The 21,684-nt window shown below is 33.8% G+C and overlaps 3 protein-coding genes across 3 annotated transcripts; 2 read left to right on the top strand and 1 right to left on the bottom strand.

Moving 5' to 3' along the window:
- Positions 1 to 570: 570 nt before the first annotated feature.
- LOC112749192 (uncharacterized) lies at positions 571 to 1,338 on the top strand. The gene has a single exon (XM_025797453.1). It carries the CDS (start codon positions 571 to 573, stop codon positions 1,336 to 1,338), a length of 768 nt encoding a protein of 255 aa, XP_025653238.1.
- A 12-nt stretch (positions 1,339 to 1,350) lies between these two features.
- Positions 1,351 to 2,291, top strand: LOC140179393 (uncharacterized). The gene is made up of 2 exons (XM_072218267.1): positions 1,351 to 1,671; positions 1,737 to 2,291. The coding sequence occupies exons 1-2, from the start codon at positions 1,351 to 1,353 to the stop codon at positions 2,289 to 2,291; spliced, it is 876 nt and encodes a 291-aa protein (XP_072074368.1).
- Positions 2,292 to 6,601: 4,310 nt separating this feature from the next.
- Positions 6,602 to 17,001, bottom strand: LOC112751148 (cytochrome P450 CYP736A12). Its single transcript, XM_025800203.3, has 3 exons — positions 16,566 to 17,001; positions 14,759 to 15,130; positions 6,602 to 7,599 (listed from the first exon to the last, which is right to left on the bottom strand). Exons 1-3 carry the CDS (start codon positions 16,884 to 16,886, stop codon positions 6,760 to 6,762), a joined length of 1,533 nt encoding a protein of 510 aa, XP_025655988.1. The 5' UTR covers positions 16,887 to 17,001; the 3' UTR covers positions 6,602 to 6,759.
- Between the last annotated feature and the right edge of the window lie 4,683 nt (positions 17,002 to 21,684).

The following is a 21,684-nucleotide window of genomic DNA, read 5'->3' on the forward strand; positions in this document are numbered from 1 at the left end:
TCTCAAGGTTCTTGCACAGTTGCGGGGGACAGCCAAATCGTGAAGGCATGACGGAGAACCTCGAGGAGCAATCCTCCACCCAACACCCCAACTCCCGAACTCCAAGATAACACTCCTCCCACCCACGGGAGGATAATAAGCGCGGCACATCGCCAACCAACCCCAACCTAGCAACAACCAAAAGAGGACAACCGTCCTCCCACTGAAGCCCGGCCACCCGACGGCCTAGGAGAGAAGGCGGTCCAGATAATCCAAGAGCTCTGCCTCAGGGTGCAAGACCTCAAAGGCCCAGTTACACCCAAAGAAAAGCACAACGCCAAAAACGGAACTCACGCAACCTCCAGATCAAGATCTCGCCATGAAACCAGGCACGGCGGATCGCCAGAACGGCGACATGCCAAGAGATACAATTGTAGCATCTCCCGTGACCACGGACATGACAGGATGCCTGAATGACGACACGGAAAAAGGTATGATCGCAGCGTCTCACACAACCTGGCTCATCAACATGACACGGATGACGACCGACGACATCGAGAGGCCAAATGCACAAGAAGTGACCACGTCATAATGGGAGCCACTCCCTTCATTGAAAGAATCCTGAAAGAAAAACTCCCTAAAGGCTTCGACAAACCTACGGATATGAAGTACGACGCTACCAAGGAACCCCAGGAGCACCTAACGGCCTTCAAGGCCAGGATGAACCTGGAAGGGGCCGCTGACGCGGTCCGAGGTAGGGCCTTCCCGGTAACCCTAGCCGAGTCAGCGATTAAATGGTTCAACGCCCTCCCCAACGGATCCATAACTGGCTTCCACGATATCTCACGGAAGTTCATGGCCCAATTCACCACCAGAATCACCAAAGCTAAACACCCCATCAGCTTATTGGGAGTCACCCAGAGACAAGATGAGTCCACGAGAAAATACCTCGATCGCTTCAACGATGAATGTTTAACGGTCGACGGACTCACAGACTTAGTCGCAAGCCTTTGCCTAACTAACGAGCTCATGAATGAAGACTTCCGAAAACACCTCACTACCAGACCGATGTGGACCATGCACGAGATCCAGAGCGTCGCAAAAGAATACATAAACGATGAGGAAGTAAGCCAAGTCGTAGCCGCCAATAAACGACAGCACGGCAGCACACGACACGGCAGCACGGCACCTCAACATAACCCCCCACCAAGAGAAAACTATAAAGAATATCCCAAACCAGCAAACGTAAACCAACCCCCCAGAATCGAAAAATTCTCTAACTACACACCTCTGACGGCCCCGATCACCGAGATATACCACCAAATAGCCGATCGAGGTATTCTCCTGAGGGCCCGATAACTCAAGGAAAGAATGGGCGGCAACAAGATCCTGTACTGCGACTACCACCGAGGATGCGGACACAGGACACGAGATTGTTTCGACCTAAAAGACGCCCTCGAGCAAGCCATACGAGACGGAAAACTCCACGAGTTTGCCAAAATCATCAGGGAACCAAGACGCGCAGAAAAATACAGATCACCAGAAAAAGAAGGACGTAACCCGAGGACACAAAGACAAGCCTCTAGGGAAAGCCCTGAAACAGATCCGACCATTATCGTGAACATCATCACAGGGAAAGACACCCCAAGAAAATCAAAATCAGCACTGAAGAAGGATCTCAAGATCCTGGAAGTTAGAGACCAAACCCCAACCGCCACCACCAATAGAGCGATAACATCTCCCCTGAGGATTGCCAGCATGGCACCTCGGCAGAAGATGCCCCCTTCGTCATCTCGGCAAAGATTGGAACCGGGCTAGTAAGAAGAATACTGGTGGACACGGGAGCAGATTCCAACATCCTCTTCAGAGAAGCTTTCGACAAGCTCGGACTCCGCAACGACAACCTCCAGACACACCGCAACGGAGTAACTGGACTCGGAGACAACTTCCCCAAGCCAGACGGTTCCATCATTCTTCCCCTTACCATAAGGACGGGAAGCCAGAGGAAGACAATCCTGTCCGAGTTCGTGGTCCTCAAGAACTCCACCGCTTATAACGTCATTCTCGGAAGAAAAATAATCAACGACCTCTCCGCCGTCATCTTTACCAAATACCTTCTAATGAAGTTCACGGCAGAAGATGGCTCCGTCGGAACCATCCATGGAGACCGGAAAACCGCGGTAGAATACGACAACACCAGCCTAGCCCTACACAAGAGATCCCGAGACGTGACAGGCATCTTCCTTTCCGACCTCGATGCACACCAAAGTCCATGCAGAACCATGGGAGGAAACGACAGAGAAGCAAAGTAGGGCCTTGCAGACAAGGTCAGGAGTATTGCACACCTACGGGAGCTAGCCCTAAAATAGAGAATAAGCCTAAGGTATAATGGCAACATGGTACGACGAGACTTCAGACCAGGAGACCTTGTCTTACGACAAAACAACATCGGTCTACCCACTCCTAGAAAAGGGAAGCTCACGCCCAACTAGGAGGGTCCCTACCGAATCAAGATGGTAATCGAAAAAGGAGCCTACAGGCTCGAAAGACTAGATGGGACCAAGCTCCCAAGATCCTGAAATTCCACCAACTTACGGTGCTACTATATGTAGAAACATCCTTCCAAAGCAACAAGATCGAGGTCGTTTAAGACTATCTCTTTACCTTTTATATTTTGCCTTCTTTACTTTCATTTATTGCTTAAGTTATTCAATCGTATATTTTCTTACTGGGCACTCTTTCCTACCCACATCGGGAGGTTTTAACAAGGCCCAAACCACAAATGAAATTCATTATTTCAAAAGCATTGCCCCGTTCAACGACACGAACAAAACGCGGCTACACCCAGGGATCGATCACCCCGAGGCCAACAAAACAGATATCCAAATAACAAAACGGGTATTCAAATAACAAAAAATGGCGACCTGGGGATCGATCACCCCAAGGCCAACAGAATGGATATCCAAATAACAGAACAGATATCCAAATAAGTAAACGGCTACCTGGGGATCGATCACCCCGAGGCCAACAAAACGGATATCCAAATAACAAAACAGATATCCAAATAACAAAACAGGTATCCAAATAACAAAAAATGGCGGCCTGGGGATCGATCACCCCGAGGCCAACAGAACGGATATCCAAATAATAGAACGGATATCCAAATAAGTAAACGGCTACCCAAGGATCGATCACCCCGAGGCCAACAGAACGGATATCCAAATAACAGAACGAATATCCAAATAAGTAAACGGCTACTCGGGAATCGATCACCCCTAGGCCAACAAAACGGATATCCAAATAACAAAACGGGTATCCAAATAAAAAATGGCAGCCCGGGGATCGATCACCCTGAGGCCAACATAACAGATATCCAAATAACAAAACGGATATCCAAATAACAAAAATAGTGACTCATGAATCGATCACCCGCAAAGCCAACAAAACGGAAATCCAAATAAGCTAAATAAAAAAAATTCTTGAAATCGGCCCACTAAGAGGTCTAAAATAAGTTCACAATAACGGCCCAAAAAAAGGCCACACAAAACAAGCATGAGGACGGGCTTCCAACTTGCAGAAAGCCAGACTGACCAACATCATCCTACCAATTGGTGCAGAATGACGTCACGCCTTTTTCAGGCCCCTCATAGTCTCCCAAACTACAGAGGATCAGACTCTCCAACAACTTAGCATTGAGACCAAGAAAGCATACTCTCATGCTCCGGGGGCAACTGTTACGGTCATCAAACCCGGCATGTGATGAAACGCCCAAACAACGCGCTCCTCGCCTGGCAATGAAACTACCAGGAACTCCCCAAACCGTCGACCTCGACCGGAAAAACCAAACAAAGATCTCCTTGCCAAACCATAACGGTAAGGAAAAGGTTCCTCCAGCGATGAGACCGAGCACCCTCACTCTCTCGCTCCGGGGGCAACTGTTACGGATCCGGCCCACGGATCCTATACCCGGAACGGTCCCCGAACCCGGTTACCCGGGTCCGACCCGCTTCGCCCTTCCAGAAGGCCCGGAACCGATCCACTAGAGCTCCTAACCAACTTTCGAATTCAAATGTCTCCCTTATCTTAATCAAGTAAGATAAGATAATTCAAACGTCTCCCTTATCTTAGCCAAATAAGATAAGATAAGATATTCACCATCACCTATAAATAGAGGACCCAGATCCCTCCAGGTATTCATTCATTCCTCACACCTTATACCTCTCAGATCCATTATGGCTTGAGCGTCGGGGTGTCTTTGCAGGTACCTCCCCCCATTGCTCCAGTCAAGTGATCCGGCATCTGCCTCAACCTGCAAGTTCTCGATCCATCTCTCAACCCGTACCAGAGACATCTTGTACAGTATAAAGTTTCGTTATCTATTAGTTTATTTATTATTATTATTATTATTATTATTATTATTATTATTATTATTATTATTATTATTATTATTATTATTATTATTATTATTATTACTTTATCGTTATTAAATCAAATTAGAGTAAAGTATCGTTTTTGTCCCCAACGTTTGGAGTAAATCCTATTTGTATCCCTAACGTTTGTAAAAGTGATTCAATGTTATTCTGCCGTCAATTACACATCAGAGCGCTTTAGTTTGAGTTTTAAAAATTTATTCTTGAAGTTAGAATACAAATGTCTGGATAGAATCGATGATCTACTCCAAAAAATAGCTCATCAAATGTTGAAACTAATTCCTACAACATTTACATAATTCACTTTTCTAGGGATATAATTGAATCTAAACACAAATAGTGGGTATAATATTAAAATCGAACACATCCAAATAAAACATAATTGAGAATGAATACATCCAAGTGAGAATAATTGAAAAATATAATCTGATTTGTTAGTATAATTGATAGTAGGATAACATTGAATCACTTTTATAAACGTTAGGGATACAAATAGGACGATTTAAACGTTAGGGACACAAATAGAACTTACCCCGAACGTTGGGGACAAAAACGATACTTTACTCAATCAAATTATAAATTCCATTCTTCTAATATCTAAATGTTTTTATTATAACATTTTAAAGTGTCTAAAATTGACAATTGAATTATATGTATAAATAATAATATTGTTCATATCCTGTTCCAAAATATAAAATCAGGCTCAACAAAGAAGGCTCATCCAAAAAAGAGTAGCCACTTTGCCTACTCGACCTATTAGGAGGTCAGACGCGACTAGGAAGGTAGATATCAACAAACTCTCAAAATAAAGGGAATGGTCATTCACCAACAAAGGTGGAACTACTCCAAAAGGTTGTTATATATTCTACTATAAATACACTGACACTCCCTCAACTATATTCACGTCTCAATCTACTAAAAACCTACTTAAAACTCTTGCTAACTTAAACATCGAAGTCTCTTGTAAGTACCACCCCCTACCTCCTCACGAGGAGCTCGAACGGCGGCACTTCGGCACCAGCACAAGTCGGACGCTGCCTCAGAAAGATTCTAGACCTCACATTCAGTCCTAAATCACTGTTTCAGTTAATCCTTGAAACATTTGCGCTGGTGTCGAGGACCTGAAAGTCTACATCCGAATATGACGGATAATCAATACGAAGACGGTCACACGGCGTCTGAGTCGGAATCAAAACACCACCATGACGACTTGACGCTGGTATTACCTCCACCTCGAGAAAGAACGAATGTGTCCTATGGAGAAGGAACATCAGGAAACCCTCAACCATGGTGGATCAATTCAGAGATTCACCCATTTGAGGACGAAAAATCACCCCATCCAACAGAAATACTGGGGTTAGTTCATGGCCACCGTAGACGACTAGAACAACTCGAATTGGAAGTTAAACGACAACGAGAAGCAGAACGGGAATTACAAAGAGAGGTACGACGACGAAAAGAGCCAGAGAAAAAGCTCTTAAGGTTAGAAGCTAACCTCCAAAAATGGAGCAATTGGGAAGAACGGAAGGAAAGTCCTTTGGGAGGAGAAGATCCGTTTGTTGAAGAGATCATGCGAGCTAGGGTTCCCAAAAATTTCAAAACTCCCGATATGGATCTCTATGATGGAACGACCGATCCAAGGCACCACCTCAGTAATTTCAAGAGTCGGATGTACCTAGTCGACGCCTCTGATGCAATTCGTTGCAAAACCTTCTTGATAACTTTGACCAAAACCGCAATGAAGTGGTTTGATAACCTACCTCCCAAGTCGGTAACTTGCTTTGATGATCTGACAAGGAAGTTTCTTACCAGATTTTCAATTCAGAAAGACAAAGTGAAGCATGCTCTAAGATTGCTAGGGGTTAAATAGGAAGTTGAAGAGGCACTCCGAGACTATATGGAAAGATTCAACAAAGTCTGCTTGAAAATACAAAATTTGCCTACTGAAGTAGTGATAATGGGATTAGGGAGAATTACAAAATCATGCTATTTCATTTAATAAATGTGAGATAAGTTGATAAAATTCCCTAAATTTAACACAAGATAAACCACAAAATTGGAGTTTATCCGTGACTCAATAAACTAGAAAGCAGTGCACTTAGATAAGAATCAATCAGTCAATGTAGCTTCCTGGAATATCTAGTTTATATTAATATACTGCTTAAGCAAACGTTACTAATCAAGATTAATAATAACACAAATGTTAATTCTTAGAGCTAGGACAGCAATAAAGCATCGACATCATTTTATTACACGAATTCATATTATAAAACAAAAATTTGAAGGGAAAACTGAGAATAAACACAAATAATTCGCCAATTTAATTGTAGTTGAAACCTTTTAATCCTAATTAAGCTTCACTAAGTAAACGATAAGTTGGCCTACCTAATAAGTGCTTACTTCTTGGTATAGAGAGTCCAAATTTTTCGGTCATATCTAAATCCTTTGGGGCCATACCCAATGGAAGTTCCCAACTAAAACAATGCACTAATTGTGCTATAACAATCTTAATGGTAGTTAAACCCATATTCATCCCAGGACACCCTCTACGACCTGACCCAAATGGAATGAGTCTAAAATCATGCCCTTTAACATCTACATGGTTGTTCTCAAATCTTTCTGGGAAAAATATGTCACTATTTTCCGACCAAACTCTTGGATCTCTCCCTATTGCCCATGCATTCACCATGATTCGTGTGTTTTTCTCTATAAAATAACCATGTATAGTAACATCTTCTAATGACTCGCGTGGCACAAGAAATGGTCCAACAGGGTATAATCGCAATGTCTCCTTCACAACCATGTCAAGGTAAGGCAATTTTTCTAAGTCTTTTTCTTCGACTTGTCTATTTATTCCCACAAGGACTTCCATTTCGTTTTGAAGTTTTCTCAATGTTCTTGGATTTTTTAAGAGCTCTGACATACCCCATTCAATTGCGGTTTTAGAAGTGTCGTATGCTCCAGCAATTAAGTCCACTACAATAGCCTTTATATTAGTTCTTCCAACTACGTGTCTTTCTTCATGATCATTTGGGTCCATTGTTTGATTCATGTGGCTAAGTAATATGTCTATGAAATCCTTGTTATGTTGTGGGGATCCATCTGATGAAGGGTGGTCATGATCGTTGATGATATGCTCCAATGCTTCATCAATGGCCTTGCTTACTTTCTTTGTTGTTCTCTTTAGTCCCTGTTGGTTCACAATCATACGAGCGAGGTATGCATGTCATTTATTTATTTTTGTTTTGTAAATATTTTGTAGGTAAAGTATAATTACTAAACGGTGAAACATTAATCATAAAACAATATATAGAAACTAATAATATAGTGATATCAGTTCTGTGAAATAAATTGAGAACTATCATATGCCAATTGGTCCAATTATAAGAATAACTAAAAAATTAAAAGAAAGTTTTATAAACATGGATAAATTATTTGTTTAAGAGATGTATTAAGAATTGGACAAGACAATGATTAATGATTATGGAAAGTCATATATCTTATTATTTACAAGTTATATTAAAAACTCTCATTAGTCAAGTTAAATCAAATAAGCATTACTTTCTTAGTATTTATTTTAAAACTTATTTTATATTTATTTATTTTATTTTGTAGTCATTTTTTTTTTAATTTTGATAAATAAAATTTTTTTTGAAAAATTTGAGTGTAAATAGGAGAGATAGTAATTTTCTTAATTATTACATTAAGAAATCAAATTAAGTTAAATGAGTCTTTTTTTTTATTTTTTATCTTATTCTAAGTTTTATTTTATATTATTTGGTATCAAATTTCAGGTATTAAATTAATTTTTATTAATTTATGTTTATTTTTCTTGTATTCTTATCACAATATTGCGTTCCTGTTTTATGTTATTTATATATATATATATATATATATATATATATATAAACTCACAATCGTATTCGTTTCTTGATCGTAGTATCCTTGTTTTCAATTACGTCGTCAGTCAAGTCACCAAAAAAAAAAAAAAAATTACGTCGTCAGTCTTGTCTCATAATCCTTATCCTAATACCACGTATTTTTGGATTTTCAATTTTGATCATACCTTAGAATTTTTAATTACGTATGCACAATTTGGTTTTGTCCTTGTTTTAATACTAAGTCCCTTTATATTATCCTTTACATTCCAATTCAAAGTGCGGTAACCTGCACCAACTTAAAAAAAAACTTGTTATTCCCCGCAAAAAAATCTTGTTAAAAAAAAGAACAAAAAAAAAAAAAAAGAAAAAGTTTCAGTGTAAAAAAAAATTATTTATATTCATATATTTTTAATATTGTTATTCCATTTTTTTATTGTATTTTTATTAGTTTAGTCCTTATTTTTATTGAGTTATATTTTACTGTTTTTTTATTATTTTAATTATTCTTGTGATTTAATTCTCCTTTTAGTGATTGAATTCTTCTTCTTTTTGTTTGGTTTTTAAAGTGTAACAACTAAAGAAATTCTAAGAATAGTAAAAATAAGAGTGGTGAATTTAATAGAGACTAACAGTCATTTTTAAGAGTAAACACAAGTATTTATCTTTAAGTAAAACACGCGAAAGAGTGATTGTGAAGTTATTTTTATAATATTTTTGCAAGTTTATTGCTATGACGAGCCACTCAAAAAAAAACTCTAATTGACATGAGAATGATGCAAAGGGCTATTTAACATTTAACTAATCGCTTGAATAAATTGAAAAAATAGAGGTAAGAGATGACACAAATATTGTCCAAGAATATTAAACAAGGAACTTTTTGAAATCGGCATCAGAATCATATACCTTCTGATGATGACTCTGATGGGGCTATAACCCATCGACGCAAGAGTCAAGATAGCAATATCAATGCCATCAAGATGCAAATTCCACCATTCAAAAGGAGAAACAATCTTGAAGTTTATTTGGAATGAAAATGTAAGGTGGAAAGAAATTTTGCTTGTCATAATTATTCTGAGTCAAAGAAGGTTCGTTCGGCAGCAGTTGTGTTCTCTGACTACGTCTTGCTTTGGTGGAATGAACTAGTAAAGACAAGATGACAGAATGACGACCACCCTATAAAAATTTGGGATTTTATGAAGCGCCTCATGAAGAAGATATTTGTCCCTTCGTACTACTATAGAAAAGTACATCAGAAGTTACATCGGTTGCCTCAAGTCTCTAAGTTCGTTGAAGGCTACCATAAGAAAATAGAGATGCTCATGATCACTACCAACATAAAAGAGGATACTAAGGTTACTATGACACAATTTATAGGTGGTTTGAATAGAGCAATTACTAATTTGGTGGAGTTACGTCATTATGTGGAGATAGAGGATTTAGTCAGTATGACAACGAAAGTGGAGAGGCAATAACAAAAAAGAGCACCAAGGAGATTGTCTCATACTAATCTAAAGTGGGAGTTCTGTAGTGCTGACACATTAAAGACTAAAGATGTTGAATTCAAGGAGTTGTTTGATGTTATAAAGAAGAAATATAATTCTAACTCTTCTTCTGCTACTTCTAGGCACAGAGATATTAAATGCTTCAAGTATCATGATATGGGTCATTATACTAGTGATTGTCCAAACAGAAGAATGATGGTTATTAGAGGGAATGATATTGTGTCTGATTCTGATCATGATGATGATTCTAATTATAATAGTATGCCACCTTTGAAGGATCATTCTGATGGTGATGTTGAGTATGCAGTCTATATGGTGAATCTTTTGTTGTTAAACGTGCTTTGAATTTGCAGGTGAAAGAAGATAACTTAGAGCAATGCTAAAATATTTTTCACACTAGATGCTTGGTGGGTGGAAAAGCGTGTAGTCTTATTATTGATGGCGGGGTTAGACTAATATGACTAGTACATTGATGGTGGAGAAATTGAGTTTGACATGTGTTGGATATCCTAAATAATATACGTTGTAGTGGTTGAATGATAGTGGTGAGATCAAGGTTGACAAGTCGAGGTTATTGAGGTTGATGAAAAAATAGTGAAAGCTATTCGTGAATGGCCAACGCCTAAGAATGCTTCTGTCATAAGAAGTTTTCATGGTTTGGCTGGTTTTATAGGAAATTTATGAAAATTTTTTCTATCATTGTTGAGCCTCTCACATAGGTTATAAAAAAAGATGTTAGATTTAAATGGAAAAAGAAACAAGAAATTGTATTTCATACCCTAAAAGATTGTTTGTGTTCTGTCCTTATTCTTATTTTATCTAACTTTAATAAAACCTTTGAGATCGAATGTGATGTTTCTGAGATTGGTATAAGTGCTATTTTGATGCAGGAAAGGCGAGCCATTGCCTTCTTCAATGAAAAGTTGAATTTAGTTCAGTGCATATATTTAACTTATGACAAAGAATTATATACTTTGGTTCGCGTTTTGGAAGTTTGGCAACACTACCTCTTACCTAAGAAGTTTGTGATTCACACGGATCATGAATCATTAAAGTACCTAAAAGGACAAGGTAAGCTTGATAAAAAAATGTTGAATGGGTGAAATTTATTGATATATTTTCATATGTGATTGCCTTTAAATAATGTAAAGAGAATGTAGTTGTTGATACTTTATCTATGAGGTATGCTTTGATTACTATACTTACTTCTAAGTTGTTAGTATTTGAGTTTTTAAAGGAGTTGTATACAACTAATTCTGACTTTTTGGCTATTCATGCCTCTTGTGAATACGGTACACATTTAACAAATTTTATAAACATGGTGGTTTTCTGTTTTGTGATGATAAAATTTGTGTGCCTGCTTGTTCTATTAGGGACTTACTTGTTCTGGAATCACATAATAAAATTTGATGGATCATTTTGGTGTGCATAAGACATTGAATGTGTTATCTGAATATTTACTAGCCACACATGTGTAGAGATGTTAAATTTTGTGCTAAGTATATTACATGTAAACAAGGTAAATCTAAGTCTTTACCACATGATTTGCATACTATTTTACCTATTTCTCTGCATTCGTGAATTGATATTTCTAAGAATTTTGTTCTTGATTTGCCTCGAACTAAGAAAGGTAGAGATAGTATTTTTATTGTGGTAGACAAGTTTAATAAAATGACTCATTTCATTGCATGCTATAAAATTGATGATGCAACAAACATTGCTGATATGTTCTTTAGAGAGGTTGTGCGCTTGTATAGTGTTCCTCAAACTATTGTTTCTAATTGTGACGTAAAATTTTTGAGTAATTTTTGAAAAGTGTTATGGGATAAATTGGACACAAACTTATTATTATCTACTACTTGTCATCCTCAAACTGATAGTCAAAGTGAAGTAGTAAATTGAACATTAGAGACTTTATTACGTGTTGTTGTTGCTAAGAGTATGAAAACTTAGGAAGATTATTTACCTTTTATTGAGTTTGTTTATAACAAAACAATTCATTATTCTACAGGTTTTTCTCCTTTTGAATTTAGATATGGTTTTAATCCTTTAACTGTTTTGGACTTATTGCCTTTGTCTTTGAGTAATCTTGTTAACTTAGATGCAAAAGGTAAAGGTGAAAAGGTTAAAAAACGCACTTAAAAGTACGTGAATTGATTGAAAAAAATAGGTTGATAGCTCAAAGGGTGAATAAAGGTCGAACACAACTTGTCTTTGAACCTGATGATTAGGTATGGGCTCATTTGAGAAAGAAGAGGTTTCCTACTTAAAGAAAATCCAATTAGACCCTAAAGGTGATGGTCCATTTCAAGTTCTCAAAATGATCAATAATAATGCTTATAAGATTGACCTTTCAGGTGAATATAATGTGTCGGCTACTTTTAATGTCTCTGACCTTTTTCCTTTTTATTTGGATGTAGATTCAATGACGAATTTTTTCAGAAGGGAGAAAATGATATGAGCTCCATGGGACAAACTGAAAACTGTTATATGCCAATTGGTCCAATTACAAGAGTAATAACTAAGAGAATAAATTTTTTTTTGCAAATATAGCTAAATTATTTGCTCAGGAGATGCATCAAGAATTGGACAAGACAATGGTTAACGATTATAGAAAGCCAAATATCTTACTATTTACAAGTTGCATTGAAGACTCTCCTTAGTCAAATTGAATAAAATTGGCATTATTTTTTTAGTATTTATTTTAAGACTTATTTTATTTATTTTATTTTATTTGTTTTAAGCCCAATTATGATTTGATCCATTTTTATTTTAGTGAACTTATGAGTTGAGATTTTGAATATAAGAGGTAAAAAAATTTTAAAATCTGGTAGTTATTTTTTTCCTTAATTTTAATGAATAAAAATTTCTGAGTTTCTTTAAAAAATTAGGTGTAAATATGAGAAGTAGAGTAATTTCTTTAACTATTGTATCTAGAAATTAAATTGAAGTAGAGAAATTCTTTTTATTTTTTATTTTTTATCTTATTATAGATTCCATATCATGGAAGCTTCTAGCATGAAAAAAAGATTTTAAGGTCCTTAAGGAACCAAAATAAATTAAGAAATTGTGAAAAATATAAGGGTTGTTTTGAAATATAATAAAAAAAATAATTAACCTCCACATGACTATACTCATATGATCATTCGTGTGTTCAAAGAAAATTAAAAAAATTCATATTTTTGAAGAGCCCATGTCACCCTCCATGCGTGTTAATATCAATAATAATAAAATTTATTATAATTATAATAAAATTTTTTGTTTCTTTAAAATAAATGTTAAAAAAAATATTTTATTTTTTTTTAAATGAATTCGGTGTAAAAATTTTAGTTTTTTATAATAAAATTTAAATATTAATTTCTAATACAATCAAATATCTTTAAATTCAAAGGATAGTATTTTTTAAAATTAATATTAAAAATTTATTTTTATTTAAATTTTAAAAAGAATATCTTAGTCATTTAAAATGAATATTTTAGTCTTATTAAAATTAAATTTAAATTTCTCATTTCTAACACGATCAAACAATATGAATTAATTCTATAATAATATTTTAATTTTTTTTAAGATTAACCTTAAAATGTTATTTTGTTTTTTTTTAAATTAATTATATGAATATTTTAATTAGTTCAAATGTTAAATTTAAAATTAACTGTAAAATGTTTTAACCTTTTTAATATTAAATTAAAATTTATAATTGCTAACAAATCAAATAATATTAATTATTCGTATAAAAGATGCAAAATCAATGATGTTTTTTTAATTAATTTTTTTAATTTATTTAATAATAATAATAATAATAATAATAATAATAATAATAATAATAATAATATATTTGTCTAACTTAATTTACAATATTTCTATGTTAATCATTCTATTCCTAATTATATTATTAAATAAGTTATAAAAAAATTATATTATTAATAATTATTGCAGAATATTTAACAAAAAAAATATTAAATTTTTAAACAGGGACTAAATGCTTCCAATTCACTATATTTCTTAAAAAAAAAACTTTTAAATATCATAAATAACAGTATGGCGTCATTTTCCACTACTAACGTGAAATCTGAGAGTTTACTTCTTTTTTTTAACCAAAGATAGGTGACTCGAATCCGTAACCTCTTAATTAAGTATGGGGAGACTATGTCATTTGAACTATAACTCATTCGCTGAGAGTTTACTTCTTAAAGATCCACTTTTTACTTTTTTCATTGTAGATAATTTCGCATATCATATAGTCACACAAAAAAACTAATAATATGCTATTTTCTTAAATTTATTATTAAATTATTAATTTTTTAAAATATTTAGTTATATATCATTATTTTGTTAGTGATAAATTTAAAATATCAGTGTAATAAAAATAATGACAAATAAATAAATAATTTGAAAAAAAAAATGATCATGCAATTTGATAATAAATGATGTTTGGTATGTTAGCAAGGGTTTGGAAATCAAATGAGATAGAATTAGAGATACAATAGTTTAAAAATTCAATTAGAGTTAAATAAATATAATAAAATAATATATTTATATAAAATATATTTTTAAAAGTTATTTTAAATCGATTAACCCAAAAAAAATAAGTAAATCCAACTGATATACTTGTTTTTGAATGACTTTTTAATATTTGAAAGATTTACTAATAGTCTGTTTTATTTTGAATCAAATCAGCTTAGTCTAAGTCACCAAAAAAAAAAAATCAGCTTAGTCTAGTCTCTGAATCACGATATTAACCACCTATGCTTAGAAAACAACGTGGTATATAGATTAATTAAAATCAAGTTATTCTAAAGTAAAAAATTGATAAATAATAAATAAAAATTTAATTACTATTAATTAAAATAATAAAATTCATATATGATAAATTTTATAAATTTAATAATAATTAATCCTTTATTTTATTATTTTACCAATGTCCTCAAGATCTAAGTTCAGAAATTAAGAGGAGACAGGGGCATACCTGAAGATCAAAGGAACCTAAGATAGGCACATAATCTGCAAGATTGAAGGCACCAATCAAGTACATAACCTCATGAATGAGGCCCTTGAGGTCAAACCTATTGTCCTTGCTACGACCCAATATCATGTTAAAAGTGACATTTTCAACAACCTCCCCAATCAACTGACTAAGATCCACAACCTCACGTGAATCCGAAGCCTTCTTAAGTGTATTCACCAACGCTTCCAACTCCTTCTTCCTCAAAGGACCAAACATCTCAACCTTTGATGCACTTAGAAGTTGCAAGCTGCACAACTTCCTCACGCTGCGCCAATAACTGCCGTACTCCGTAAACACGAACCCCTTTCGGCCATAAGAAAAAGTTTCTACTACCTGCCAAGTAAAGATTAATCTATGTATTTTAGTTCATTTTTGCCTTTTGGGACTCATATCTCCCTTTTTTTTATTTATTTGAATAATTTTTTCTTTTATGTTTTAAATCATTGTAAAAAAGAATTTGTTTTCGACTTTTCGTGTATTATCTCAAATTTTGTGGGGAGTCTAATCACTACAAGAAAAGAGAGCTATTTTAATATGATTTTTTTTAACAGCCATAGTTAAATGTAAAAATTAATATATATTTTTGATAAATATCACAAATGTCAAATTCTCTATATTTTTTGTATGAATAATTTGATTGTAGAAAATTACTCCTCAATTTTGATATTCATTTGTTTTCAACTTACTCTACTATTCCTTTTCTTCGTTGAGCTCCGTCAATTTTGGCATCACACTGCTCTCAGTTTAGGATCATATTACTCATTCTTCATCTTTAAAATCTCAATTTATTCTTCAATTTCAAGATCTCATCTCATTCTTTGTTAAAAATTTTTGTTGAAAATTTTTTATGGTCAATAAGTGTCAAAATAAATAGTATTTTTAACGGTTAATAAGTATCACAAAAAATATATTCTCAAATTTTTCTAATAAATTATTTTTGACGGCCAATATTTATCAAAATAAGATTTAAACATTTTTTTACAATTACTTATATGTTAAAAATATTATTTTTGACCAAATTTTTATTAACATATTTTCATAGTTAAAATAGTGTCAAAATTTGTTTTTTTGACAAATTTTAATTTTTTTTGACACATAATAATCCTAAAAAATAATCTATATTGTTGTAGTGAATTTCGCAAATTGTACTAGCAAAATTAAAGAAAAATCAAATTTTACTGCCACGAAAAGTCAGGAAAGTCTAATTTAACGAAATTCAAATATAATATACAAAAAATATACTTTCTTCTACAATAATTTAAAATAAAAATAAAAAATTTATTTGAACAAAAAGTCAGCTCATATCCTATTGAAATTAAAAAAAAAATTGATCAATAATATATACTAGCCAAAAATTAAAAAAAAAATCCAATTTTGCAAGCATGAACAGCAAAAAAGCCTAACTAACTTAACCAAATTGAGATATAATGTATAAAAATATATTTTTTTATAATAATTTTAAAAAAATATATTAAAAGATTAACAAAAATTTATTTTTTTAACCATCGTTTTTAGTCATTAATGTAATTTTTTTAGTTTAGTAATCTAACAACATATTTTAGTCTACACTTTTAAATATTAATGGCTAAAAATAATAAATTGTAATGATCTCTTAGTACTTTTTTAATTTAAAATAAAAAATAAAAAATTATTTTAATAAAAAAGCCAACTCATATCCTATTGAAATTCAAAAATTTTGATCAATAATATATACAATTCTTAATAATCTAACTATTTTTCTTTATATACTTTTATTTCTATAGCTGACCTGAAGCTTAGGCCGGTTTGCAAAAACCAAGTCGTGAGTTTTCAAAACGAGCTCAGCAACTTCTGGAGAAGAAACCACAACCACCGGGAGTTGTCCTAACTTTAGGGACATTATGGGTCCATATTTAGTGGCAAGAGCCGCAAGGGTGCGGTGTGGGAGTTTTCCTAAAATATGAAGGTTACCAATAATTGGTAAAGGCTTTGGACCCGGTGGCAGTTTTTTAGTACTCCCATTTGCGTGATTCAACACAAACGGTGATAGAATGATGAATGTGAATATCACAAGGAGAATTGCTGCAGGGATAGCTAATACTTGTAGCATTTCTGGATCTTTGAGTTTTTTGTGTAACCTTTTTCTTTTCGGGGGTTGGAATCGGCAATTCGATCGGTGCTAATTAAATAGGGTGGAACGGTGGATATAGTAATGTGCGTAGAGGACCCAACTCTGCCTTATCTTGACCATTTTATATTGTTTGACCCTCCTACTTTAAATTATATTATTGTTAATTATACAATAAAATTATTTATTAAAATTATTTATTAGTATAAAATATATATTAAAATATAAATATATATTTTAATAAATTAAATAATATATATTTATATATAAATATATTAATAATTAATTTTAATAACTGATTTTAATATATAAATAATATTTTGTATAATTATAGATAAGATGACGGTTCTCGAACTTGAATTTTCTTATTCTTAGGTACGTGTCTGAGCATTGTCGTAGTGTGTCGTTTTTTATTACCTGAAAAATATATATTTTTTAGATTAGGCTGATGATATAAAGTTTCATTATCCTTTTAATTTATTTTATTTTACAATATTATTATTTATTTGCACATTACATATGCACTAACTTTATCATTATTAAATCAAGTTATAAATTTCATTATTCCAAGGATAATTTATTTATTTAAATTATTATTAAAATACTAAAATTATTTGATTTTTTTAAAATTAAAATTATTATAATTTTATTCTTTCACTTTTAACATAAATTGTAGAATTTATAGAGGTTTTAAATTAAAATGTAAAACTAGGACATTATCCAGAATTCATATTAACTGGATCTGTGTAAATCGTTGTTTCACCTTAGGTTTTAAGTTCTTCAAAAAGTTTAACTAATCTCCATATACATATACTGATATACCACGATTTAGTTGAAAAAGGTGGTGTTGTAGCTTAAAACACATGTAGCACCTACGATTTATTGCTTCAATTTAATTATATATTCATGTTCGATTCAGACACACTTCTATTTGTCGGTGTAAAATATGGATTTGTGTATATTTTAAACCCTATTCATGATCCCATGTGATGTCCAGAAAGAAACTGGATGCGGACACAAAACACGAACACAACGATATAATATGAGATATGTAGGCATATAAATTTAAAATTTTTATAAGAGATGAGAATACGATAATATATATATATATATATTTTAAATTATTTTTAATGTATTTTTTAATTGTATAAAATATTTAAAATATTTTTATTTTAATAATTAATATTTAATAATATATATTGTTTCTAAACTTATTAAGAATACATGTTAAGAATAAGGATGGACATGTTGACACGTGATGGTATTTAGATGTGTGCAAATGTGTCCAGAAATTCTTTTTATTTTTTATTAAGACACAATTAAATACAGAAATAAATATGCGTGTCAAACATATATCGATGAGTGTCATGTCTGAAATGTGTCCAACCTACAGAAACAATAAATTAAAAAAGTGTCCATACTTCATGATTACCTGTGCCAAGTTCTGTTAACCTTCGAATTTCTGCTTTCAGTGATTCTTTGATCACTATTATTTCGACTATAGTAAGGAGTTGAGGAGGTAGATTATTTTGTTTTTCTGCCATTGATTAATACTTGCAAAAGAGGGTAGGTAATGAGACAGAAAAGATGATAGTGAAGTTAAGTAAACTCGATCCCACAATGGGCGCCAAATGTTCTGCGTGGTAAGCCTCGGATGGTGTATAACTCATCCTGTTCAAAGATTGAGCTACCTTCACCTGAGACATATGAGGTATACGTCGACTTCAAGAGGAACGGCGGTGGTGCACTACAAGAAAAACATCCATTCAGCCACACTTTTTTAAACTACATTTGAAAAGCGTAGCCTATTCATAGAATAGGCTACGCTTTTCTCTGTGTTACCCTTTTATAAGAGAATAGGAAACTCAATTATGGCATCATTTAAAAAGTGTCGTAGCCTTAGATACAATAAAAATCACTTATAAAGCGTAGCCTTATGTTAATATCTATGGGTACACTTTTCGTACCAAAGAGAACACTTTTAAAGAGTAGTCTATCTGAAATGTTTTGGGTGCGCTTCAAAACTGATGCCTAATATATTCACATATACTTAATGAATTTTGTTTTTCTTTTCAGAAACCCTCCTTCTCCTTCAGAAACCCGCGCCTTGCTCTTTCTCTTTTAGAAAGCTTCACGCCGTTTTCACGCCACCACCATTCACCTTCGCTAACCACTATTCACCGTCGTCCTTCCCCTTCGTCTTCACCTTTGCTCACCCCCACTCACCGTCGCCCTTCTCGTTCGTCTTCTCACCTTCGCTCACCAGTCACGGCGCTGCTCCTCATCTTCTTCACCTTCTCTCACCACTCATTGTTGCCACTCCTTATCTTCCACTACAAAAAAAAAAAGGCCTATGGTCACGGTAAAAAACCATGACCATAGCTAGTAAAAAGGGTGACCATAGATCTATGGTCACGGTTTTGGACCTATGGTCACGGTTTTTTACTGTGGCTTATTCTCTCGTTGCCATATGTCTATGGTCACGGTTTTTTTATCTATGGTCACGGTTTCAATTTTTAAAATCTGACACTTTAGGCCACATTTTTTTACCGTGACCATAGGTTAATCTATGGTCACGCGTGAAAACCGTGACCATAGCCTTATCTATGGTCACGGTTTTCACTGTGACCATAGCCTCTATGGTCACCCCTCCTTAAAACCGTGACCATAGCCTCTATGGTCACCCCCCTTAAAATCGTGACCATAGCCTTATCTATGGTCACGGTTTTCACCGTGACCATAGCCTCTATGGTCACCCCTCCTTAAAACCGTGACCATAGCCTTATCTATGGTCACCCTATTTAAAAAATCGTGACCATAGCTTACTTTATTTTATAAGATTTATTTTTTTAAAGCATAATCACATCCCAAATTTATGATAATCAAAAAATAAATCTAAAAATGAGAAACTCAAAAAATCCAAATCATAAAATTTATATTATAAACTGGATATGTTTTTAGTCCAAATAATACAAATAAAAATACAGTGTAATTTATTCATTACATGTAAAATGCATAACACATCAAAATATAATATATATATATATATATATATATATATATATATATATATATATATATATATATATATATATATATATATATATATATATATATATATATATATATATATATATATATATATATATATATATATATGAGACCCATCTCATCTCATATTACTATAGAAAATGTTTTCTTCATATCATCCCCACTGTGTTCAGCATTGTGCTAAGCACATCGCTCAACTAGCCTCAAAACAAAATTTGGCATCCCCAATGTGTTCAGCATATCCAATGCTTTCCTATGAGCACTCTGCAGAATCATTTAGTGTTAGCATTGCTAGAAATGAAATCTAAAGCAACATTTTAAATTTAGCTTTTCACCAAAGAAGAGATAGAAGTTACACTTGTTCAAAACCAACTTATTAGTCACAAATGAAATCTGCAAGAAAATGAACTATTTCTTCAAAGAGTCCTATGTAAACAACAGTTTTGACAACTATATATAACTATACAAAAAGTAAATGAGATGTCTGTTTCAAATTTGTTATGCCGTTCCATTAAACATCTTTTAAAAACTAGTTGTTTACGTGAAAGTTCAAAAAGTATACTAATACATATAATCTAACATTCATAACAGATAATAAAAAAAGGAGATTATAGCTAAACATAAACAATAGTTTTAATCTAAGTGTTTGTTGATCCTATCTTTCATATCTTTCTGGCCATGGATCAGGTATATCATCATCATATTAAATGTATGAAAGGAAGGCAAGGGAAGAATGAAAATACCTTCAAGCGTTCCATTTGCCCATGTATTGATGAAAGGATGGTTTCTCCAAGTGCAGTAGAATTCTGCAGCTCAAGCCTTGAGTTTCAAACCGATTGCATAGCTTGTGCCTCCTCGTCAAAGATCCTCAAAACATGGCTGGAATCCCCATTCTGCCACATCAAATTAATTGATAAAAGGTTAGAAAACATTATAACTTACAAGTATATACAAAAATTTAACAATCAAAGATGATACTTTTAAAAAACAAGCTCAGCTCAAAGGTTCAAGTGTTTCTAGTAACATTCGAGTGAAAACAATTTATCAGAAAAAGCATTTCAGCAAGTTATTGCCCTATAAATAAGTGTTTAATTTCAGATGATAATGCATTGTGCAACATCATAGACCCTTTTAGGTCACCCCCAAAACCGTGACCATAGGCCCTTTTAGGCCACCCCCAAAACCGTGACCATAGACCCTTTTAAGTCACCATTTTCTGAATAACCGTGACCATAGACCCTTTTTGGTCACTGTAAAAAACCGTGACCATAGACCCCTTTAGGTCACCCCTCAAAACCGTGACCATAGACCCTTTTAGGCCACCCTTTTTTAAAAAACTATGACCATAGGTACTCTATGGTCACCCTTTCCAAAAAAACCGTGACCAAAAAAACCGTGGCCATAGACCCAAAATGTTGTAGTGTTCTTCATTGTCCCTCACCACTCACCGAGACATTGAAGTTCTAAAGTACTTCTCTCTCTCTCAAAGAAAAACCCTAGCCGTTGCTCTCTTCTCCAAGCTGTGTAGCCGCCGTCGAATCTGGTCCAGTCACCGTCCCCACTCCTATTGCTCCAGCGCCGTCGTAGCTTGTCTTTATCGTTGCGTTATGTCGCCTCTGTTCCACGGCCATTGTCTGTTCCTGTTCCATCGGCTGTGCTCACTGCTCCTTTTTCCTCATCTCGGTTTGAGTTCTGGCCCGCATCTGAGTTCGAATTCCGTCTGTTATTG

Source organism: Arachis hypogaea, chromosome 15 (genome assembly GCF_003086295.3).
Source record: "Arachis hypogaea cultivar Tifrunner chromosome 15, arahy.Tifrunner.gnm2.J5K5, whole genome shotgun sequence".
NCBI classification, from domain to species: Eukaryota; Viridiplantae; Streptophyta; class Magnoliopsida; order Fabales; family Fabaceae; genus Arachis; species Arachis hypogaea.

What these genes read in the sequence shown, in the direction of transcription:
- LOC112749192 (XM_025797453.1), top strand. Translation starts at nt 571, where the DNA reads ATGGGAGCCACTCCCTTCATTGAAAGAATCCTGAAAGAAAAACTCCCT.
- LOC140179393 (XM_072218267.1), top strand. Translation starts at nt 1,351, where the DNA reads ATGGGCGGCAACAAGATCCTGTACTGCGACTACCACCGAGGATGCGGA. An exon ending in AGGATCTCAAGATCCTGGAA is followed by an intron (nt 1,672 to 1,736) that starts GTTAGAGACCAA and finishes GAGGATTGCCAG; the next exon opens with CATGGCACCTCGGCAGAAGA.
- LOC112751148 (XM_025800203.3), bottom strand. Translation starts at nt 16,886, where the DNA reads ATGCTACAAGTATTAGCTATCCCTGCAGCAATTCTCCTTGTGATATTC. An exon ending in CAAACCGGCCTAAGCTTCAG is followed by an intron (nt 15,131 to 16,565) that starts GTCAGCTATAGA and finishes TTTACTTGGCAG; the next exon opens with GTAGTAGAAACTTTTTCTTA. An exon ending in TAGGTTCCTTTGATCTTCAG is followed by an intron (nt 7,600 to 14,758) that starts GTATGCCCCTGT and finishes GTGAACCAACAG; the next exon opens with GGACTAAAGAGAACAACAAA.